At 45.9% G+C, this 24602-nt stretch overlaps 2 protein-coding genes across 4 annotated transcripts; one reads left to right on the forward strand and one right to left on the reverse strand.

Moving 5' to 3' along the window:
- The first annotated feature begins 24 nt into the window (after nucleotides 1-24).
- On the forward strand, nucleotides 25-19863 carry srpk1b (SRSF protein kinase 1b). Of its 3 annotated transcripts, none has more exons than XM_083669103.1 (16): nucleotides 25-118; nucleotides 720-774; nucleotides 10939-11060; nucleotides 11177-11285; nucleotides 11364-11451; nucleotides 11619-11706; nucleotides 12668-12774; nucleotides 13588-13753; nucleotides 14577-14602; nucleotides 14737-14962; nucleotides 15197-15610; nucleotides 16080-16180; nucleotides 16282-16389; nucleotides 17404-17473; nucleotides 17761-17853; nucleotides 18110-19863. In XM_083669103.1, the coding sequence occupies exons 1-16, from the start codon at nucleotides 106-108 to the stop codon at nucleotides 18292-18294; spliced, it is 1971 nt and encodes a 656-aa protein (XP_083525229.1). In that variant the 5' UTR covers nucleotides 25-105; the 3' UTR covers nucleotides 18295-19863. The 3 variants fall into 3 exon arrangements, with proteins under 3 accessions (XP_083525229.1, XP_083525231.1, XP_083525230.1); XM_083669105.1 differs by having other exon boundaries at nucleotides 15197-15502; XM_083669104.1 differs by lacking the exons at nucleotides 25-118; nucleotides 720-774 and adding an exon at nucleotides 6390-6461.
- A 295-nt stretch (nucleotides 19864-20158) lies between these two features.
- Nucleotides 20159-23631, reverse strand: lhfpl5a (LHFPL tetraspan subfamily member 5a; the record flags this gene model as incomplete). Its single annotated transcript, XM_083669150.1, has 3 exons — nucleotides 20159-20207; nucleotides 21104-21340; nucleotides 23229-23631. 3 exons carry the CDS (start codon nucleotides 23629-23631, stop codon nucleotides 20197-20199), a joined length of 651 nt encoding a protein of 216 aa, XP_083525276.1. The 3' UTR covers nucleotides 20159-20196.
- Between the last annotated feature and the right edge of the window lie 971 nt (nucleotides 23632-24602).

The raw sequence follows: 24602 nt of genomic DNA on the forward strand, positions 1-24602 counted from the left end.
GAAAAGAGAGAGTTTTGTTTGGAAGTTTTGGTCTGCGGACGCCTGCGCCGTTCTCGTCGTAGTACCGCTCAACTCTTCTGATTGAATCCCTGTCCCGTTATCAACATGGAAAGGAAAGGTAACCTGTCCAGAGAATGGGGGATCATAACCGCGAGTGCATATGCTGAAACTGTACCAGATATGCGCATTGTTTTTGTGTCTGATTGAATTGTCAAGGCCGTGCATTAGCATTTTGGAGCTGAACTGAACAAAAGGCAGCGAACCACGCGCTGTCAGCCACAATGCTTTCAGCTAGCTAACTTGCTAGCCTAGCTAACGTCATTAGCTTGACAGCAACTTGTGCGTGAACGCGCACTCGTAAACTTCGAATTGTCAAACTGCAAACATTATTGACACTGTTTGCCAAGCAGTAATCCGGTTAATACTTTATAGAGCTAGTTAGCTACATAGTGTTCTGTGGCTAACTAGCTTAGCGTTGCCATCTGTCTGGTCTGGACAGGCACCTGCTATTAGGCTAGCTTGGCTTGCTAGCTAAGCCCTCACTAATGCAGGCAGCTATTATATCGTCCACTTTTAATGTAATTGATTTGCTTGACTGACAGTGGATGTTAGTTCAACAGCCACACCACATCATGCCAAGTTTGCCAACACGATTATGCAGGCGGATCAATTCAGCTTGATTAAATTAACGGTCTCTTATTGCATTTGTTTCACTGCAGTTCTTGCGCTCCAGGCGAGGAAGAAAAGGACAAAGACGAAAAAACCCGGCAAAAAGTGAGTAGCTGTGAAAGTACAGTTTGGTAGCATCCATGTCGACTGTGGAACTATTCCCCTCGTGCTTTGTTGGGATCATCTGGCACGTGTGAAACAGAAGTTAGAACTCCAACGGGCAAGGCCGGGTTCGGGTACACGTGCACAGCAGACAGTGCAGTGGTGCGCAGTTCTAGCAGCTCTGTTGGTCGTTTGTAGGTCTTCAACACTCGCTACATACACTCACTGGACACTTTATTAGGAACACTATACTAATACTGGGTAGGGCCTCCCTTTGCTCTCAAAACAGCCTAAATTCTTCGTGGCATTGATTCCACAAGATGTTGGAAACATTCCTTTGAGATTCTGGTCCATGAAGACATGATTGCATCACACAATTCCTGCAGATTTTTCAGGTGCACTTTCCAGCTGTGAATCTCCCGTTCTACCACATCCCAAAAGTGTTCTGTTGCATTCAGATCCGGTGACTGGGAAGGCCACTGAAGAACACTGAACACATTGTCATGTTCATGAAACCAGTTTGAGATGACTTTTGTTTTGTGACATGGTGCATTATCATGCTGGAAGTAGCCATTAGAAGATGGGTAAATTGTGGCCATGAAGGGATGCAAATGGTCAGCAATAATACTCAAATAGGCTGTGGCATTCAAGCTATGATTGATTGGTATTAACGGGCCCAAAGTGTGTCAAGAAAACATTCCCCACACCATTACACTACCTCCACCATGAGAAGGTGTACAGGTGTTCCTAATAAAGTGTTTGGTGAGTGTATTTTTGCTGTTTTCCCATTCCATAGCTTATGGAAGTTCCATAGCTTATTTAGATGGTATAATCTCTTGCACTTCCATGCAAAGTCAAAGTTGTCCTTAGGCAGAAAACACAGAGGAAGATTATACAGGCAGAGAATGTTGTAGCTTTCACCTCTGACATTCCTGGAGTACTGGTGTTGACACTTGCCTTAGGACCTGATTTAATGACATTACTTTGTATAACCGTCGTAGTTACAGAGCATTATCATTTAGTATAGTTGGTGTAACCTTGACCTAGGCTTTGTGGAACCTTCTCTCCTCCTCTCTAAACACACACCCGCAGTTCTCGTATTTCTTGTTTGAGGGATAAGGGAGGATGGCAGTGAGCATAGGGCCTGAAGCTGGCAGGTCTGTAAGGGTCTCGAGGACTGAAGAAGATCATGTCTCATGCCCTCCAGGCATAATTAAGATAGCATGGCAAATCCTTGTTTTCTGTAAGCAAATACATCGGTTGGAGAGTGGATTGGTTTTATTCAGGAAGTTATGCAATTTTAGGGATGGAAGGATGGTCTACTGCCTGTACGACATGTGTGCGACATGCCATTCGTGTGTGTTTGATGATCCACTGTGCTGAATAGGTTAATTGTAGGTTTGTGTGTGTGTGTAAGAGAGAGAGAGAGTCTGTGTTTCTCCTGGTTGCACTCTCTTAACGGCTGAGCCCCAGCCCTCAGAGGGCTCTATTACATAAGGAGGAGTGGAGGACAGAATCAGTCTTTAAAAAAAAAAAAAAAAAAACACACACTTGGGGCTAATAGTATCTCAGGGCCTGGTAGTTGTAGGTCTGTTGCCTTGTGTCTGTTTGGTTGTGTTTAATTCAGTCCCCTCTCACTAAGATTAGAATACACAATGCAGTTTCTTTCTTTCGCTGGCTTGGTTTTTCATCATATGTAAACAAATACAATAGATGGGGCTGATTTGTGGCGGACGGGGCTCAGCGAGAGTGAAAAGCATGTGTTGGGTCCACTCTGCCTCCAGTGTTCTAGCTCTGCGTCTGTGTCCTGGTGTGGCCTTAGTGTCTGCAGAGGAGACTCTGCTTCCCTTTCTCTCCCATCCATTCCAGTCGTCTTCTCGTCCTCTCCCTTTACCTCCTTTTTTATCATTCCTCTATTCCTATCTCGACTAACTCTCTTGCCTCCTATTCTCTCTCATCTCTTCTGCCTGATATCCAGCCCCATCCGTCTGTAGGAGCTGAATGTCAATAAGCCTCCAGACGGTATGCCGGGAGCATATGCTAATTGTTGGAGGCAACACATCTGGCCCTGCCTTGTCTCACAAAGTCAGACTGGAGAGTCTGATGGCACACCTGGAAGTTGCGCTGGGGGGGGCGGAGTAATCTGCTAAATTTTTACCAGCGCCAACGATTCTGTCGACGAATAGACAGGAGTTGAGGTGGTGGAGGCAGGGATTTCAACCAGATTATTAACAGGGAATTGAATGCACACTGCTCACCTTCAAAATGATGGCATTAAAAAAAACACATTCAGCTCACTCAATGTCTTCAATTCAATGTGCAACTTGTGTTGAAAACATCCTAGACTGACAGCAGGGCGGACAGGAGGGGCATCGCGAGCAAAAAAACTTTGGGGGGGGGTTGAGACTTGCCATCCTTTTTACTTCCTGCACCCCCAGCATTTAATCTTCCTTCCACATTTCTCCCCACTCTCCCCACTCTTAACATCAGTTTACCTTCCTCCCTCTCTCCATTCCACCACTAAACCCCCCTCTCTGATCACTCTTTTCTCACCTTGCCTAGTCTCACTTTTCCTCCTCTCTTCCCTCCCTCCCTCCCTCCTTCTTTGTCTCCCATGCTGCATCCTTCCCTCGCCCTCCCCACTCTTTCTGTCTCTCCCTCCCTCCCTCTTTGTCTCGCCTCAGTTGCTCAGTAGCAGTAGCCGAGCTGTGAGCAGCCAGTGCGTAGTGGTACAGATAGGATAGGGGAGAGACTTCTTCCTGGGCTAGCCTCGCCTGCCTAGCCTCCCTGGGCCATGTGGCTCCTGGACTGGATCGTCTCCCTCAACTCGGCCGTGGTGAAGCTGGCCAGCGGCCTGAGGTGCAAGTGAGTGGTAGATTGGACTGGAAATGTGTGTGTGTGTGTGTGTGTGTGTGTGTGTGTCAAAGTGTGCAGCTCGGCTGACTTATTGAAAGCTCGATCCATTTTTAATTAGGCAGCAGATGCTGACTGTTGTCGCTCCACTGGGTACCTGAGTAGGTGAGGATGTGTCTAGATGGGGTGCAGGGAGGGAGGAGAGGAAAGAGAGAGAAGAGAAGAGAGAGAGTTTTAGAGATTGATGAAGCCCCTGGTGTCCATTTCCTGCTGTTCTGTTCTCATTAAGCAGGCATTTATTGGCTGGCTTGTCCTGTTCTCTCTCTCTCTCTCTCCTTTCTCTTTCTCTCCTGTCTTTCTTCCTCTGACTTCTCTCTGTTTCACTCTGTCTTGTGGCTGTAAACTGTGTTCTCTGCAGAGGTAGATACTTGGTGGGTCTCGTCTCGTTTTAGGAACACGAACAGCTCTTTTTCTAAAACATGAAAGCCAGCCTGACATGTATTGAACAATGATATGCAGTGTTGCAGCGTCTCCCCAATATTGTGATTCTCTGCTCCATTTCTCTCCTCTCCTCTCCTCTGTCCCTGCATAGCTGCAGCTCCAGCTCATTATATAACCCATCCTCAGGATTGCGTGTGCGCGTGAGAGAGAACCAGCGCACTAAGCTAACTAACCCCCCCCCCACACACACACACTCCACACGCAGGAGGAGAGTGAGCTGGGACCTGGGGGGCAGTCTACCTTTGTTCAGTACCTCAGGCAGAGAAACGGTAGCTAGGTAGAGGAGAAGAGTTTGGGTTGGGAGGGGGGTGGGGGGTGCAGCCCAGAGAACTACTGCAGCCAGTGCCCTACTTTACCCCCCCTCTCCATCACCTCTCTCACTGTCTGTAGCTGGTGATGATTGGAGGAGCGGGACGATGAGGCGAACAGCCTACACCTGGCCTCAGTCGCTGTGTGTGTGTACTGTCAGGCTTTTTGCATCGCTCTCGATGGGTGACTTAATTAGGCCTCTGCTTCATCAGGCCCGTAGGTGTATGTCAGCAGTTAAAGACATGTGTTTACAGCAACGCAACACACACACACACATGCGCGGCCCTGCCCCTGCCTCATGAGGGCCATCTAGTGAATTCTGTAGCGCTCACAGGCTGAGATCTCAGCTGTTATATTTGATATGCCAAGGCCCACAGTGACCAACTACTGAAACACAACCCACCAGAGTGCTGCTCTGCTGGAGATTTCATTTTACACACACACACACACACACACAAACACACACACACAGTCATTTAGCAAGACTCTTGTTTCACTGAGTATAAAAACACATTCAAAGTTGAATGGCAGATTGCCTGACACTTCCAGTCCTAATCGTTCTCCCAGCTCTGCTGTTTATCTTTGCTGTTCAGGCGTTGAGCTCAGCTGTTCAGGCATTGATTTCTGTGGTGTGGCGGGTGTAGACGAGACGTCGCACAGCTTCACAATCACTCTCGCCCATTTAAGAAGTCTGGAGGGAAATGGCCATATTTGGATTGACCGCATGCGTGATGATAAACATCCATTTAACTGCTGCTAATTCGATGAATAATGTTTGATCAATAGATGATTAGTTGATTAATAGATGAGCTGTTTATAGGAAGCTTGCTCTGCAAATTCATGAGTGCCTGAAAGTGGGACCATTTAGATTAGAACATGTATGTTGTTGACTGGATGTTTAACTGTGGTGGGGGGGGGAGAGGGATGCAAATGTTGAGGTACTCAATATGAACAAACAAAGAAAAGCCTAATTGGGTAGGTGTTTGGTAGCCTAATAGGTTGGTTGGTTGATTGATATGTAAATTGCCGCCTTGGTGCACAGCAAAGACTTGGACCCAGGCCTTTATTTTGAAATGTTGTCTAAGATGTTGGTCATTGTTATGCAAGCAGTTGAGTAGGGTAGCAAAAGTCAGCAGTTTCACCCCGTAACCATAGTAACAGTAATTAATTCTACGGGGAACACATTGAAGGTAGGGTTAGAAAAAGACAACACAATTATTAATACACAGACTTGTATTTCGCTGTGTGTGTGTGTGTGTGTGTGTGTGTGTGTGTGTGTGTGTGTGTGTGTGTGTGTGTGTGTGTGTGTGTGAGAGAAAGGCTACCGAGTGAGGGGTCAGAAAAAAAGAAAAAAAAACAGGTCGGTCAGCATTGGAGAGAGAGAGATGATTAAGATATTTTGTAATGTTTTAGAGGTAAATTGAGAGAGGAGAATGAAGAAAGAGGTTGAGAGGTCTCATGTTTTGGTCTGAGGAGGAGGAAGCATTGGCGTCCTTCACCTGCAATGCAGTGCTGGGCTGCATCGACCAATCAGAGTGGAGCTATATATAAGGGGGAGGAGCCAGCGACTGACGACAGCCAAGGAGAGTTCTCGGTCAGAGAGAGGGGGAGAGAGTGAATGAGAGAGATTAAGAGAGAGAGAGAGAGAGCAGTGGTGTCTAGCTCTTCGCCACTCTGCCTCTGTGCTCAGCCTGCAGCAGAGGCACACAGATTTCCCCTCTTCTTTCTCTCATCCTCTCCTTTGCACTGCTCCCTTCATCCCTTCCTATCCCCGGTCGCTGCTCCCTTTTCCTCTTCTCTTCCCCCCGTGCTTTTCCCTTCTCTCTGTTCTGTCTCCTTCTTTTCCTCTTTTTTTGAATTTTGTTTTTATTCCTCATCACACTTATCCTGTCTCATCTCCCCTCTCCACTGGTCTTCTCTGTGCTCCCCCTCTCCTCTCCTCTCTTGGTGTATGGAGAGAGGGTCACTGGCCCACACTTGCACCCCCCGTCTCCACCACGTCACATGGGCATCCGTGCATCCTGCAGGTAAGAGCAGGGTGTTTGTGTGTGTGTGTGTGTGTGTGTGTGTGCGCGCTGTGCTGGGCTCTCTAAGCGTTTGCATGTCCTTCAAGTACCCCTCAGCCTGTGTGTTATAACAGCTGAGCTCTGTCTCTGATGGCCATAAGAAAACTGATATACTGCTGTCTAAGTGTGCAAACACTGTCTGTTTTACTGCTATAGGAGTAATAGAGGTGTGTGTGTGTGTCGGTTTGTGAATGCAGCAGCAGGTGTGTTGATCGGCACTCAAAGGAGATGGACAAATCCAGCGACATTTTACGCCTCCTCTTCATAATTCTCTGGCATGAATCAACCCTTTCTCGCTCCTTTTCTGTCTCTCCCACCCCTCTTTCTCTCACCTCCCCCTCCTTCTGTCCTCCTTTCCATCCACCTCTCTCATATCCTTTGTTGGTGAGTGTCAGCCACCAGTCACAGGTGTAAGGGCTTAGAAGGATCCCTATGTTTGGAACAAGGGTGGCTGATTGAAGATTAGAAAGTCATGTTTTACTATTGAAATAAATCCTGGTTATGGGAAGAAAGAGACAGATCACCCCAGGAAATATCAGTGTGAGTGACTGGACCAGTCTGGTGAGTGATGAAGTGAGAACAGCGCAGTATTTTGGCCTGTGCAGAGAGCTTGTTGGTGAGCTGTTTTTCTGTGTGTGACAGATTGCAAGGTGATTTTCTGCCTTTGCTATGCAGCAGTGTGTGTGGGCTGGAAAAGTTCTGGAAGAGCTGAGATTGATTTAACCTCGTCAATTCCAGAGAAAGTACAGAGTGGGCATTTTATTGCTCACCTACACACTCTCTCTCTCCCTCTACGTAGGCCTACTCTATAACCTACCACACATTAAACAAAAGCTATATCAGAGTGATCACTGGGTTATAGGCTTTTTAGCTATGGAGATCTACATGGGCAAGAAACAGCACCTACTTTGTATACAGATAATACAAAGTAGTGTCAGGAATGTATCTCTTCAATATTCAAGGCACACTTGTTTGAAGGAGCCTAAATATGTTTTAAAAGCCCTTTATTGTCTGCTCTTGAAATAAGGCTTGTTAAAGATGGAGGGAAAAACAAAACTCATTGATGCCCACACTAGCACAACCTCTTCTCTTAGAGATAAGTGATGAGAGAGACCATCTATCGCCAGATGGGTTTGTATGTAAAAAATGAGTTGAAGGATGAATAGCGATTGAATGGTCTCTAAAGACATTGTCGAGAACCATAACGATAAAAAAAGAAACTCCCTCCCACACATGGAGCATTCAGTGTTGTTGATGTGTTGGTCTACCAAGAAAACTATGGCAACACTTTCTGATCACAAGAACGACACTGTTAGTTCAAGATGAATGTTGAGTGCCTTGTACCACTTCTCATCTAGGCCTAGGCTTTATAATAGTGTACACTTATTTTGTTCTCGAATCTGCAAAAAAAATAAAATTATATATATATAATGGTGTTATTCTACTTCTATGCAACTCTATCCCTCAAGTTCAAGGATGTTGGGCACTGTTGTGTGATTTCACATCCTGTGTAGACGGTTCCTTGTATATTGATCTGTGGTCTTTCCCAGCTCGCACTGGGATGGGCAATCTTGTCAAAGATTGAAGTATCATTTGATTAGGGAAACAGGCTAAGGGCTCCCGGTGTAACATGTTAAAATGATCCATTAGAAAAGTAGCTATTTCATCAGCTGTGGATTCACCCAGTCAACTTTCATTCACCAATGAAATGCAACTTTGTTACATGCACCGTGTACTGAAACAAATCACGGAAAGATAGCGGTGAACTCTCTCTTTGGGTGTGCCACACAGATTCACCCAGTCTGTGTGTAGGAACTGGAAGGAAGATTTGTTACTTTTGAGTGTAAATCCTCAGAGGCTCATCAAAAGGCTTTTACTCGACTGGGGTTCAGCTTAGCAACTAACCTGAGGCTGCATCAGTCTTAACACCGTTCTTCAGGAGTGTTCTTATTGTAGCCTACATGTGCAGTTGTAAGCCAAATGCAGTATTGTATGTGGTTAAGAAGTAGTTCTTTGTAGTAGCGCTGTTCATGGCTATTATTAGCCTCCGAGGTTCAGACCTGGTTATTTGTTGGCTTCGGGTTCGTTAGTGGAGAGGAGGAATGTGAACAGACCAAAAAGAAGAGGTATAAAATGGAGGTTAGTCAGCGATGTGGTTGTGGCAAACATCTGTCCCTGTGCTGCACTGCGGAGGTGCGCGTGTGTGTGTGTGTATGTGTGTGTGGAGGACAGAAGGACACAGGTTTCCCTGCTGTGGGCATAGGCAAGCATCCTAACCCATATGTCTGATGTTAGGGAGCTAATTAACAAAAGAGGATGAGTGTGGGGCTCCATCTCAGTAGTCTTCCACATTCTCTCTTCCATATCTTCTTACCTACCCTTTATGATGATGCCACTCATTTGCAAGAACCGGTCAGGTGTAAGCAACGTGAGGGGGAAACCAGTTCAATTGAACAATAAAAAATGTAGTTTAACAGTGGTTGATGAGGAACATGAGATGAGGGAAGGAAGCCATTCAAGACGAGGTGATTCATGATGTTTGGGACGCTGCCTGCTTGGGAATTAGCCTAACCTTGTTTAGCGGAAAACTACCGGAACGATGCCTCTCTAAGAAATGGGACATATGCTGTGTTTACAGAGCCGGTGATGTGCCAATGGCAGATCTCAGCCTCACAGACTGAAGAGGCTCTCCGCGGTCCGCACACACAGCAGATGTTGGCTGTGTGGTGATGTCACTATGTGATGAAGATGAAGAGGCTATTACTGTCTGTCTGAGCTCAATGCTGATTGGAACGCAGGCAGAGAACCGTTTCAGATGGGGGAGAAGTGGGGAAAAAAAGCCATGAACTTTCTAGAAGCGTTAAGCCCTGTCTGCAGAATGTGGTTGTTTTACGTTCTGAGGATGGGGAACTCATGCTTACTATGATTGGCTGTCTGTTCCACAGTGTTTTCTGAGTGCCTTTGGTTTTGTTTTTACACCACCTCATCAGGCTTTCTACTCTCTTTCTGGAGAGCATAAGGCATTTAAAAAATAAAAAAAATAAATTCAGACTACTCCTTGAACTTGACTTTCCTAACAGTATGCATGGTGTTGGTACATCGTTCACAGTCAACCCAGGTTATCCCTTTGTTTAAGTTCAGTGCGCGCCCTCTATTTTTTTGGCTGTCTGTGTACAGTGCTCATCAATCGTCTTGCCTAGAAGAGGCTAGCACGTCTTAAAATGCCATCAGAGAAGTTGTGCTTGAAGTTGAACCTGTCTCTGTTTTGACTGCAATCGACTGCTAAAGCATTTGACACTGAGGCGGTGTGTTCATTTTTAGGATTCAGAGTGCGTTAGCTCTTTTAGGCAGAGTGCCTGTGAATCAACTTGTCATTCCTCGAGTTTGTCTCTCTGTTTGACTTTGATCTGAGAGTTCAGGGTGTGCATAGTTCATAATCCACACACACACAAATTGCCCGAGGCACAAACCAATCTATCCCCTTGAGTTATATTTGGACCCACTCGACCTTCAATAATTGAACAGTCTCCCCTAAATATAAACATAATGCATGTAAAATGCATTCTGTGTTTTTGCCTAATGAACTGTGTCCTCTCTGATCGTACTATTACCACAGGACAGGAGAGTTTGATTTGAATAATTCACTCCTGTATCTTTAGATCTATTCATTGAAGCAGTGTGAAACAGTGTGAATTGTTAGTTCATTTAAAAAGACTTAATTAAAACTCTAAATTCTGGCTTTAATGGAAATGGAGGAAATTGAATGTCCAAGGTTTGAGGAACTGGAAATGACCTGATATTACGCAGAGTTATGAGAGGTGAGGGGACGGAAGAGAGGAGAGATGTAACCTTCCAGCTCTGCAGAGGCCCTTAAAACCAGGACACTGTTGTCCTGATCCACTTTCTGACTTTATTTTTACATGTTTTTCTCTACCTCTCCTTCAAAGCGAAGAGTGAATGTGTCGTCGTTCCAGTGAAGGCTAAATCCCTAACTGACCCACATTCAGCACAAATTACTATTCTCATTCTCAGCCAGACTTCAAAGCGTGCGCGTGCGTGCGCGCGTGGATAACTCTGCTTGACACAGATGCAAACATGGAGCTTAAAGACAACTGAGATGCCATTAATACTTCCCAATCCACTTAGTTTTAGTACTCAGTCTCCAGCACTGAGTGTTCTAGGTAAACAAAATCGATTCTTGAGTCTTAGTTGTGTAACTGTACATTCACACCAGTCGAGATTTTATTTCGAGACGTCACATGCGCCTCGACTTGGACGTGTTCTTTCCAGGAGACACAATCTAGGTGGTAATTCTGGTGTGAATGTACAGTAAGTACAGTAAGAGTTGAAGATGAAGGCCCACAAGACGAGCAAGGTTTTCTTTGTGATCAAGAACGAGTGTTGTTAAACCTGACACGACCCTGTCTGTGTCCCCTAGGCCTGACCCCCACCCGCGGGGAGGAGCATCCCAGCAGGCAGACTCGCCCCTTCCAGAGCAGGACGAGGAGATCTTGGGTTCAGACGACGAGGAGCAGGAGGACCCCAATGACTACTGCAAAGGTAAAACACACACACACACACACAGAAAGGTACATGAAACACACACACACACACAGCTCTCCGAGAGTACTGCAGAGGTGCACTTGTTAACACCATGATAATGTGTGTTTGCGCAGGTGGTTACCACCATGTGAAGATCGGGGACCTGTTCAACGGGAGATACCATGTGATCCGCAAGCTGGGCTGGGGGCACTTCTCCACTGTGTGGCTGGCCTGGGACATCCAGTAAGAGCTCTCTCATGTGCGTGCGTGCTTCTCCAGATTTGTATGTGAGATGCTCAAGTGTGTGTGTGTGTGTTTCAGGGGGAAGCGCTTTGTGGCCATGAAGGTGGTGAAGAGTGCAGAGCACTACACTGAGACAGCACTGGATGAGATTAAGCTGCTCAGATCAGTAAGTCTCACACACACTCAGAGCTCTGCAAACTTTGATGATAGCATTTCAGCAGTTTCTTTCAGTCACTTAAACTGAGTTGATCAGCCAATGTATGTGCATGCACTTACACGTGTATGACTTCAAAATACACACTGACTGTATGTATGTGTGTGTGTGTGTTCCAGGTCAGAAACACAGACACCAATGACCCCAGCAGAGAGAAAGTGGTACAGCTTCTAGACGACTTCAAGATCTCTGGCATGAACGGCACTCGTATCCTCCAATCAGAAAACAGGAACAGCCTTGTGTGTTACTCGTACCCTCCAACAGACAAAACAACCTGTTTTATGCATGAGTGCCACTTTATCAGAGGTGTGATGAAGTTAATGGCACAGCATTGTTAAAGCACTTCATCCTTCTGTCATCCATCTTGTTCTGTTAATCCCTCCATCTTCAACAGGACCGGTGTCTGATGCAGACATATTGATTACACTCATTGTAACCCCAAATAACAGGCTTCCAGTGCAGCATCTCTAAGTATAGGACCTCTTATCTCAAGACTGAACGTGCCTTAAACAGAAATATCAAGTGTCCATGAAGGGACATGTATTTGTTTTTGTATAATATGCTATAAAGCACATTTAAAGTTCCACAAAGTATAACATTGGATATGTTGTAGCTAGTAAGCACGATCCTCCAAGTCACTAAGATCATCTGTGTTTGTCATTATTAGGAAGGCACAAGGCTTAGGGTTAGGGTTGGCGTTTACCATCCCTGGCTCACAGGTGTTCATCTTGATGTCTGGCCCAGCCGTATCTGGCTGTTTCTGGCATGTCACACCCCCACAGCCTGAGAGTCAGGGGGAGGTAGAGTCACAGATGTAGCGACAGCTTCTGTATCCGTCCCAGTGATGGTTCCATCCTGCCCACAGCTGGGTGCCCAGGCAACACGCCCAGACTTCCTCCCATGGCGCCCCCCCTGGAAGAGTACTGATACATTTTGGATTGGCTGGATGAGATATTACAAAGCATAACTGAGGAGGGTTGTGGGTGAGAGAAGTTCCCAGATAGCATTACTTCCCCCACTATATCGTGACAGATGGTTGGTGTGTTTAGGTTGAGTTGGAGTTTAGAGTGAGGGTGGTTCCTGAGATGGATGGAAGTTAAAGGAGTGGGGGGGAAGGACTTGCTCCCCTCCTAGTGTTCTGTTCGTCCTTGACATGGAGCCCTCTCAGATGTGTGTATGGTGTTTGAAGTATTGGGTCACCACCTGCTCAAGTGGATCATCAAGTCTAACTACCAGGGCCTGCCCCTTCCCTGCGTCAAGAGCATCATACGGCAGGTAAACAACAAATGGACCACCCTCAGACTGGCACACACAGGGGGGGGCCTATCAGTGGTCTACAGTTGTTTCCTTGCCTCCTTTTCTCTGTTGACATTGATATACATAACACTTTATTAGGAACACTATACTAATACTGGGTAGGACCTCCCTTTGCTCTCAAAACAGCCTCAATTCTTTGTGGCATTGATTCCACAAGATGTTCCAAACATTCCTTTGAGATTCTGGTCCATGATGACATGATTGCATCACACAATTCCTGCAGATTTTTCAGGTGCACTTTCAGGCTATGAATCTCCCGTTCTACCACATCCCAAGGGTGTTCTATTGGATTCAGATCCGGTGACTAGGAAGGCCACTGAAGAACACTGAACTCATTGTCATGTTCATGAAACTAGTTTGAGACGACTTTTGCTTTGAGACATGGTGCATTATCATGCTGGAAATAGCCATTAGATGACTACAATGTTAAATTGTGGCCATGAAGGGATGCACACGGTCAGCAACAATACTCAAATAGGCTGTGGCATTCAAGCGATGATTGGTTAGTATTAACAGGCCCAAAGTGTGCCAAGAAAATATTCCCCACACCATTACACCACCTCCACCATGAGAAGGTGTACAGGTTCCTAATAAAGTGCTCAGTGAGTGTATGTGAATGCAGATGAAGGAAAGGAGTCAAAGCAGGGAAGACATTTGCACCCAAAGTGAAATGCAACAGCACAATACCCTGTTAATGTAGACTGTATGGTGGTGTTGTTTTTTTTTAAGTACAGCAGTGGCATCATTGAGTCTCCTTGTGTCCCCCTGTAGGTGTTGCAGGGCCTTGACTACCTGCACTCTAAGTGTAAGATCATCCACACAGACATCAAGCCAGAGAACATCCTGTTAACGGTCAATGAGCCCTATGTCAGGAAAATGGCCGCAGAGGCCACGGAATGGCAGAAGACAGGAGCCCCACCCCCTTCCGGCTCTGCAGGTAATCCCTTGTCCAATCAACATGCAGTGCTTTGGATTAACGCTTCAGTCCTTTTACCAAACCAACATATTTCTGTCATTGGCTTGTGGAAACCTTTCTTGTTCAATGCAGTCTGCTTCAGTAGTATGAAGCTAGTATTTAGCTGAGATCATCACTGACAACGGCATCAACATCGTTTATTTAGAGAATTTGTGTGTCTTTGGGACAGTACGTCACATGGGCATTGCTCTGAGATGAACTCGTTTGAGGAATGAGAGACTCATCAAAGGATGGAGAACGACAGGGCTGCGCTGAGGATGCCGTTTATGCATGTCTTACCCCTCTGATGAGACGTCTCTTTGGGGAATGACATTGAGAGTAATAACTGTGTAGCCTAGCATCACGAATAGACGAAACATTTATATGGATAGGATGTCTATGGAAAAAACATCCGAGACCAGGAACATTTATGCAAGGCCATGCTGGAGTTTATATTAAAAGAGTGAGTGAGTGTGTGTGTGTGTGTGTGTGTGAGTCACCTGGTGTGTTCCAGAAATAACCGGCTCACTCAGACGAATGTGACTCCCGCTAGTCCGCGAAGCTGTGGGAAAGTGTATCGACACAACTGTGTGTGTGTGTGTGTGTGTGTGTGTGTGTGTGTGTGTGTGTGTGTGTGTGTGTGTGTGTGTGTGTGTGTGTGTGTGTGTGTGTGAATCAGCGTGCACACACACACATACATTGTCGCTAGTTCTGAATACTAACCATTGAGGCGGATATGTCACCTATGCTGATATGTCACCTATGCTGATGTGTCACTGACTGGAACATTTCTCTCCCTTTACAGTGAGCACAGCTCCAGCACCCAAACCAGTAAGTCTCATTCAGAGCTTTTTTTTTTATTCAAAAGATTTGTTCATTCTTTGTATTCACATCTGAGCCACATGGTTTAGAACATGTTTAATAATCCTCATCCCCCCTCTCCTCTCCTCCCCTCCCCTCCTCAGATGGCGAAGATGTCCAAGAACAAGAAGAAGAAGATGAAGAAGAAGCAGAGGAGGCAGGCAGAGCTCCTGGAGAAGAGGATCCAGGAGATGGAGAGAGCGCCGGAGGGAGGAGAGGAGGAAGAAGAGGAGGAGGAGGATGAGACCACAGAGTCCCCAGACAGCCCCCCCTGTGCCCCCCCGCCCACTTCCAACACACTACAAGACATTGCTAACAGCACCACAACAAGTGAATGCCGAATAGTGTATTTTTTTCCGTGTCATTAAAAAGACTATTGTGCCTGTTGGTTTCACCACTGGGATATCTAAGAATTCAAAAATCAATACATTCCGTCAGACTCAAGTTGGTCTATGTGGAACGAATGAAATTCATGCAACAAAATGACAACTTAGACTGATGGAAACAATGATGTTATCGTCACTGTTACTGACCGAGTCTGTGCTCTCCTCCCCTCTCCCTTAGACACAGCTCCAGATCAGAGGGAAGAGAGGGGGGGGGAGGCGGAGTGCAGGATGGAGGTCAACTGCAATGGCCACACCCACCCGGAGACCGAGGAGAGCACGGAGAGCCAGGCACAGAGGACCAACGAGGAGCGGGAGGCTGAGGACCAACAGAATGCCAACCAGGTGGACACCAGTGACCCCGACAACAACGCCAGCACAGAAGGACAGGACCCGCTGACCAACGTAGCCTACAAAGAATGCAATGGCACAGGGCCCGTTGACCCCCAAGACCCCAGGCAGCTGACCTCTGACCCCGGGATGGACGGTAAAGCAGTTGTAGGGGGTGGAGAGGAGGAGGAGGAGAGGAAAGAGGAGACGGAGATGGAGGTGGGACCTGGAAGAAGGGATAAAGAGGAGGAGAGTCAGAGGAACGGTTAGTGAGAGGTGGAGGAGGTGGGGGGGGAGTAGTGACACTACTGTACACCTCCTGTATACCTCCCACAGTGTGTTTATGTGGCCATCACAAACATGATGTCCTTTGAGTACGCCGTCTGTTCCTAGCTGTACTGTCTCCCATTTCTCTTCCTCCCCTCGAGTATGGTTTCACCTCCTCAGCGCTCCTCTCCTAAATCACCTCCTCTCTTGTCTTCCTCTCCTTCCTCCTGCCGTGCCTTTCCTCCTGTTTATAAGTACTGATGTGGAATTGTTTTCTTGTTTGACTGCTCAATGTTATTCAATTTCTATCGTTACCAGTGATTCTCCTCACTTGCTCTTCTCCCGTCCCCTCCCGCTTCATGCTTACGGTTTCTGTACTCTCTCCCTCTCTCCCTCTCTCCGTCTCTCACTCTCTCCCTCTCTCTCTCTCCCTCTCTCCCTCTCACTCTCTCTTTCCATCTCTATAGCCCCACTAGCAGCAGGCAGTCTGCTGGTGAACCCTCTGGAGCCTATGAACGCAGACAAGCTCCAGATCAAAATCGCCGACCTAGGAAACGCATGCTGGGTGGTGAGTAGAGCTGCAAATTTTGAATTTGAAAGCTGGCACGCAGGGTGACCACGGTCTTCAGATGACAATGAACGGCGTGGCTTTCTCTCTGTCTCTCTCAGCATAAGCACTTCACAGACGACATCCAGACGCGACAGTACCGCTGTCTTGAGGTGCTGATGGGGGCAGGCTACAGCACACCGGCTGACATCTGGAGCACCGCATGCATGGTGGGTGGGGCCAGGAGCACTTGACAACCATATATGTAAAACAGTTTTATTGTTTGGATGCAGTTATTAAGTCCTGAATAGGAGCATCAGCTGAATTAACTAAATGTAAATTATCTTCACTCTACACACACACAGACACACGTCCTTAATTCCAACCTAAAACATACCCATGTCTTCTGCTCTCCTTTAGTTTAAACAGGCATGGAACATTCATCTTGTTGCGTGTCAACTCTCACATACCATAGATCAGAGCAGGTTAGGTGACTTTGTAATTGGCTCTGTTACACGGAACTACATATGTCATTTCTATGTAAACATTGATGAAGGATAAAGATGCCTTAATAGTTCCTCTTGTAGCCCAAGGCAGTGCACATGTACTTAACTCTCAGCGAATATGTCAAGCCTTAGTAAATGTGTAACTAGCTTAGCTATGACTCATGTTTTTCTGTATTCTAGTTGGGTAGCTAAACAACAGTCTATCCACTGCACTGCAGAAAAGGTCCCTAGCTAGTCCACTGCCACCTCAGCCAACAACAGGGGCCGTTGTCCTACACAGGGGCTCTACCTCATCACTGTTGCATTTCTAACCCACACACTCACAGAGAAGAGCCTTCCTTCAGGGCCACACACAACAAAGAGTGACACTTCGTTGTTAGTGTTAGGTTGCACTTTAAGGAAGAGTTACTCACCAAAGGTCATACACACACTCTCTCACTCTCTCTCTCTCTCTCTCACACACACACACACACACACAGAGCAGCCTTCCACAAAGGACAGGAGGAGCATACTGAACCTTCAGACAGAAACTAATCTCTAAGGAATGTCAGGGATGAGATGGTGAAAGATACACACACACACCCATCTCAACAATCGAGACAGAGAAACTGATTGACTGAGTGACAGTGTCCTGACCAGGCAACATGCAGCATCTGTGCTACAGTATGACTCAATTGTCTGAAACTAAATGTGTGTTTTTGTTCATAGTGTATAGTGATTTGTTATTGGTTTCCTCAGGCCTTTGAGCTGGCTACGGGGGACTACCTGTTTGAGCCACACTCTGGGGAAGATTACTCTAGAGATGAAGGTATGTATCCCTCCCTCTCCTCAATCCCCCCCCTTCTCTTCCACCCATTTCCTGTTTGGGCCCAACCAGAGAAATACAATGATTTCAAGGATGTATTTGTATGGGCCCAGCACTCGCAGTTCACAATTCTCACAGGTTTGTGAGACTGTCCAAGTTTGTAGGATATGCTGTTAGTAGTCAAGCTGAGCCCATATTCTGTGTTGCATTTACATCTGTTGTTGTGTATTGAGGAATTTATTCCTGTCATATATATTTGAACTCCTCCTGTCTCCTCCCCATTTATGTAGACCACATTGCGTTGATCATTGAATTGCTGGGTAAAGTACCTCGTAAGCTCATCCTGGCGGGTAAATACACCAAGGAGTTCTTCACCAAGAAAGGTAAACATACGTGTGTGTGTGTGTGTGTGTGTGTGTGTCCTATTAATAAGCTCAGGTGATTTTGAAGTTATATTTGTGCATCTCTGTTAAACTTGACTGTAGAGGTAATCATCAAATTAAACTGCCATGTGCCTTTCCAATTAGTATGGTGTGTTTGTGCCTGTGCATGCACGAAGTTGGTACTTGTGTCTGTCTGTCTTCCTATGTTTTTGCTGGTCTTCTCTGTGTAATGTTCACCATCTCTCTCTTTGTGTAGGTGACCTGAGACACATCACCAAGCTGAAGCCGTGGGGTCTGCAGGAGGTGCTGGTGGAGAAGTACGAGTGGTCCAGAGAGGAGGCCCAGACCTTCAGCAACTTCCTGCTGCCCATGCTGGACCTGGTGCCAGAGAAGAGAGCCACGGCCACAGAGTGCCTCAGACACGCATGGATCGCCCCCTAGAGTCCCCCAAATGCAAATGCAGCAACAACCACCACACATGCACAACACATGTACATGCAGACATAAAAACACACACACACACACTAGCCAAGAGTCAGTGCCTGCATTATGCCTGCATTGCCTCCTTGTTACATTCAAATGCAACACACACACACACACACACACACACACACACACACAAACAGACACCCATGAGAGACTGGCTGCTGAAATCATACTGGTGGCATCCCCATGTCACCCTTGATATTGACAACACTGGTTACAGAAAAACAGAAGAAGGTCCAAATCTGTCAGCTCTATGTATTTATGTCCTTTTTTGCTCCTTTTTTTTACTGACTGGATATGACTTGAGTATCTGATCCTTCTATTTCTTTGTTCCCTTTTCTATACTCTCCGTGCCAATGACGACATGTTAGCTAAATAACAAGTTTGATTCAGAGAGAATTGTTTCTTTTCATCCATGTTTGTTTGAAAGGTGTGCACGTTCAAACGAGAGTTACAATCAACCTTTTCTGACCTCCAGTGGACACTTTCGATCAATCTTCAGTTCCAAAACAAATTCAATCATATTGACCAAGGGCATCAGGATTTTATACAGAGATAAGATCAGTCTTTCCTTCACGAAAAAGCATATTTCCAGTGTGTATAGAAAATGTGAGAAAGAGCTGCGGCCCAGAATATGATAAAGGATTGGTTATGGTGTTCGAAATGTCAGTGTTTCATCCCTGAGATGGGAGCCAAAATGAATGGAAACTTGTGTGGCATCATGGCATCACCACTGTCTAATCCTTCTTTTATCTCATTCCAGGCAGCAACTTGGCAAAAGCACTTGGCACAAAAAAAAGTTAAATTGGATTCTTTGCTCTGCTTTCTGTGTTATTTACCTCTGACTTGCATGGCTCCACAGACAAATGCTACTGAACATCTCTCATGTCAGCCCTGATTATGGTGTATAGGTTCTTAACAAGGCTAGCTGTTCTAAAGCAAACCAAAAAAATGCTATTTTCTGGCCTGTAGGTAACAGTGTGAAACAATATCATGACAATTTTCAGAATCGGAACATATCAGGTTGAGACCATTTCTGGGCACACGCGTCTTGTACATACATGTACCAAAGAGTCGGCCTTTGCTCTATCTCCACACAGCAGCCGTGTACAGTTTACTAGGAGCTCCTGTTGATTGTGGAAAGGCTTCTGTTGAGGTGAAACGTTTTGAATGAGTCATTTGGAGATGCCTTGACACACATTTGCAAGTTCCTCCAAGTTCTTGCTGCATTTTAAAGCTTATTTTCATACTGGTGTTGCCCCCATGCAGTGTTCTGTTTTAACTGCATATAAAATAATGAAGTGGATTGTAATAATGCTGTAATAATAATGCTTTAAAGGGCCACCCCCCTCCCCTGCCCACCCACTTGATCTTTTTCTACAAGCCCCCCCCTCTTCCTTCCTTGACACCCATTTTCCATGAATTCCCCCTGCTTCTCTTCCTCTGCCTCCTCCCCCTCTCCTGTCCTCTCTCTGCATTCGATTGTTCACTGAAAAACAAAGACCTTTTTCTGTAGTTAATGAAAATAAAGATTTTGAAAAGTAATGATTTGTGTATGTTCGTATTGTTGTTATGGTGTATTTTCATGGTTTGTTCAAATGATGTTTGCCCAACCTGAGCTCCCAACAACTACTTGCAAAGCAATACTGCAAAAAAAAAGAAAAAGCAGGGTCTTCTGATGTCTGTAAGGAACATTTTTATTGACAATGACAAGCATTCCACCATTGAAGTGTTATGAATTTGGGTCCGAGAATTTGAGTTTGGTGCTTTAAAACTGGGAGTGTGAAATCAACACTTCGTCGCCTCTTCAATCATATCCTTCAGCCTAGTCAGTCATTGGTGGTCGATAGGGGGGGCTCAGGCGTCATCTGAAACTGAGAGAAAATCATCATCATTCCATGGCAGTTATGAAGGCTAGTTGCTATTCTGTTCACAGAGTGGAAATTAGGAACAGCATAATAAATGCAAATAGTGTTGCTCCTTATTTAACCTGATAGAACAACTCTTACCCCTCTGAGGTGTTTTAAGGAGTAAGAGACGGAGAAGAGGCATGGGTCAGCGGCGTCCAGATGACTATACTTCGCTAATAAGATGCTAGAGGGTTTAGATGAGACCTAAAACTGCTCTACGTTGCTTCTAAGCGTCGGCTAAATATGTTTTTCTTTGTTCTATCTAGATGGTACTTACATGCCTTGCAGAGTCGTGTTGTGTTGAGATACATAAGTTCTTAGCTCAAGTTCTCATAATGACTTCTCACTGACGTGTTTTTGGGAGGTTGCAGAAATGCATTTTTAATAACGATGTGTTTGAAGTGGATGCCGTTTCTCATTACGAGCACTGAACCGACCCTCTGGATGGTACAACTGGCGCACTAATGATGAGTTTGTGGACAGCAGCCAAAGATGTATTTGGAGCGTCGCGTCTTGTAGGAACACACACCAATACCACCAGTGCTGGAACTGAGGATCTAGACTGAACTCTTTCCCATCTTTTCTGATTTTCTTATTTTTGAAGAGGTAGAAATATTGAGATGTCAGTGATCATTCAAAGTAAAGGAGCAGTAAAGTGTTAATGATTGGGGAAAGAAAATGTCAGCCTATAGTGAGAGAGCCAATACTGAAAGTTGACTGTGGGCAAAAGGTGATTAGTTAAAATCAATCTTCATGTCAAAATCTATGCATCAACCCTGTTGCTTCATCAACCCCATCAAACCAACCCTCCCTCTCCGCACTGCCCTATGACCCTCCCTTTCTCCCCCTCTCACCTTTCCCCTCCACTTGGAAGTCCTCAGGCAGCAGTTTGTCCTGGCGGTTGCCCAAGGAGAATGCTAGGAAGGAGAGGATGAGGGAGTCCATGATGCTGATGATAGCCAGGATGTAGGCCCAGCGGATGGTGCAGTTCCCCAGGGTGTACTTGTCCGTCCGCTGACCACACATCCTCTTCACCTCTTCAGAATCCCAGCCATCGGGGTAGATCATACAGCCAATCACCATGCAGGTGGCTAGGGAGTGGAAGAGATGGATTGAATATACAGCCAATATGTCATGAATATGTCAATATGTAAATGACCCCTGCCCCCCCCCCCCATGGGAGGGAGATGGGCAGGTAGGCTATCACGCAGGATAGTTTGGAATGTGGAAAAACAGCCTATCGCAGTGCATGCTAATAGGTGGGATATGGACAGATGAACAACCTTTCATGCAATGGACAGACGGAATGGTGATTTGAGGGAAGGAAAGACGTTTTCTGAACACTTCATGATGTGTCTGTATGACACGTGTGGGCACGCACTAACACACACACACACACACACACACACACACATACACACACTCATACTGACAGCCAAATAAGGCAGTGGTTGCTTAGCAACTCCAGACTGACTAACTCCAGAAAGATAAACTTCTTCATTCATTATTCACCCAGGAGCTCAGTGCCATCTCACCTCGGCACGCGGGTGCCACATGTGACAGAATCCGATTAACGTTCCCGAGTGAAACAAAATACACTCTCACTTTCTACCAGGGCACGCAATCTCACGGTCTCATGTTTGCTAGAGAAAGTTGATATGAAGCGACTCAAGATTGAGTTGGCAATAGAACAGCTAACCAAGTAGCTCTCCAGGACCAAGATTGGTGACCAGTGGTTAACTTGGTGGTCATTCTTCCCTTGTACGGTGTCGCTGTCCATGGTTCTGAAACACTGAGGCGAACAGCTCGTGTGTATTTGATAGATCCAGTTGGACCAATGATGTAGCCTGCATATGCAGTGCCCTGCGTAAGTAATGGGACAGTGAAGCATTTTCTCTTCTTTCAGCTCTATTATCCAAAAGTTTGGATATGAAATCAAACAATTACTGTGAGGTTAAAGTAGAGATTCTCAACTTTTATGTGATGGTGTTTGTGTACATATTGTGTACAACACTTTTTTTTATACACAGTCCCCCTATTTTAGGGCACCTAATGTAATGGGACAATTGGCATGACAGGGGTTTCTGGTTAGTCAGGTATATTCCGTCACATCATGTGTGCAGACATAAGAGAGCTGTTAATGTCTAGTATTTATTCTAGGCTTTGCCTTTGCCTTTGCAGTTTGCTATTGATGTCTGTCAACATGAGGACCAAAGAGGTGTCAATTAAAGTCAAGGAAGCCATTATTAGGCTGAAAAATCTGAAACATAGCCAAAACCTTAGGCTTGCCAAAGTAAAGAGTTTAGAACATCATTTAAAATAATTTAAAACATGCATACTACCATAGCAACTAGGGAGGTCAGGGCCAAACAGTGGAACGTTTTTGACTGATTTTAGGCAAAAAGACCTCAAAACAAACAACTGAACTGAAGATGGATCAGTACAGGCCTGGCACAGCATCACCAAAGAAGATACCCAGCTTCTGGTGGGGTCAATGGGTCACGGGCAGTTATTACATGCAAAGGGTTGTCGACCAAATACTAAATATGAGTGCTTAATTTAAACAAGAGTGCTTCCTCATATGAGACTGTCCCATTACTTTTGGTACACTGAAATACGGTGACTATATATAAAGAGTTTAGTCATTTCTGTAACATGTAACAAACGTCAAAACAGGTGGTCAAACGCTGGTAGAGCCAGATAATACGATCCCCCAGACCGTATTTCCTTGGTCTGCAGAAACGATCCCCCAGAATGTGTTCTGTTGGAGACTATGTTGCAAATAGACTATGGCCTTAAGTTAGTTGAATAATGATGTCTCCTCCTTACGCTCAAGCTTCCATGCCCCCAATGTTACAAATCTAACGTGGAGAGTTGAGGGCGCATTGACTATCGTTGTAAGTTTGGCACACTTTAGTAAAAAAAGCACATAATAAGCCTTCACCTTCTCTTTGAGCGACTAGTTTATATTGTACTTACATGAAGCAAGCTGCATCCAGGCACAGATCTTGTAGACGCTCCCCGCGTTGCAGAAGAAGAACAGACTGAAGCAGATGATGCTGGCCACCACCAACAGCATGGATATCCCCACAAAGAACATGGCTGTCTTGAATGCGCCGGACGGGATAGAACCGAAGTCTAACGCGCTCCCTTTGCAGGTGAGCTCGTTGGTGAGCGCGTTCCCGATGCAGTAGTGGAACAGGCCGAAGTAGCCGGCCTGGGGCGTGTTGACGCTGTCGCCGATCCAGTAGGGTTGGATGAAGACCACCACGGTGATGATGGCGAAGCAAATGGTGAAGATGGTCCACAGGACACCCACAGCGCGCGCGTTGCGCACATAGTTGGTGTGGTAGATCTTAGCAGCTTCCTGCGCGGGGAGCATGGTGGAACTATTTTTGAAGAAGAACAAGAAAAAGAGGAATGGGGGGGAAAGAGAGCACTCCGAATATCTCAAAACAAGCGCACACACGAAGTGGAATGAGCACGAGAGGAGCGCGCTTCAGTGCTTCCAACTTCTCGTAGTCCTGCTTTTTTTATCTGAAGAAGGGGAGAATTTTACGCTACAATCTGTCTTGGGGGTGCGCTTCTGAGATATGTTCAACTCCAAGTGACTGTTTATTCTGTCACGAGCCGTATATTTCTTCGAGTCTTTGATTCCCTCTCCTACGCTCTATTTGATTCCCTCTCTGCTATATTTTTATTTCCCCATTTCCTAGCTCACTGCACCTACAAAACAATTCATTATCCTCTAGCTTTTCCATTTCCTATTTTCTAGTACTCCTCTTTAAACTAGCAACGTATTCGTTTTAATTTAATGGGGCAGCCAATGTTCTGTTCTGTTCTGTTCTGTTCTGTTCATCTCCTGACGCACACCACTGCTTAGCCATTCAAAACCATGGACAGCTCCCGGTGCTAATAACTCGCTGACGAAGATGCTTTCTGCGAGAAACTTGTAGCAAGAGGAACTGTATGGAAATAATTGGGTCTCAGGTCTTTTGAGTCGTCTCTGCGTCTCAGCCCCTCCTCTCCCCATCACACGCACACGCACACACACACGCACACACACACGCACACACACACACACACACACACACACACACACACACACACACACACACACACACACACACACACACACACACACACACACACACACACACACACACACACCCCCCAAAATGTAACCATGCACCTTCTGGGTAAGTGATGTGGAATAGAAGACACAAATGAACCGATTGAATGGGTCCTTCCATGCACGGCTGCGGGTAATGCCTGTGAGGATTCATTCATGAATGATTTATTGATGGTAAACAGATCCGTGGAATAGAATGGCAGCATGGTGAATGCCAGATG

This window comes from Argentina silus (assembly GCF_951799395.1).
Source record: "Argentina silus genome assembly, chromosome: 4".
Classification (NCBI taxonomy): domain Eukaryota; kingdom Metazoa; phylum Chordata; class Actinopteri; order Argentiniformes; family Argentinidae; genus Argentina; species Argentina silus.

What these genes read in the sequence shown, in the direction of transcription:
- srpk1b (XM_083669103.1), top strand. An exon ending in AGATTAAGCTGCTCAGATCA is followed by an intron (nt 11,452 to 11,618) that starts GTAAGTCTCACA and finishes TGTGTGTTCCAG; the next exon opens with GTCAGAAACACAGACACCAA. An exon ending in TCAAGAGCATCATACGGCAG is followed by an intron (nt 12,775 to 13,587) that starts GTAAACAACAAA and finishes GTCCCCCTGTAG; the next exon opens with GTGTTGCAGGGCCTTGACTA.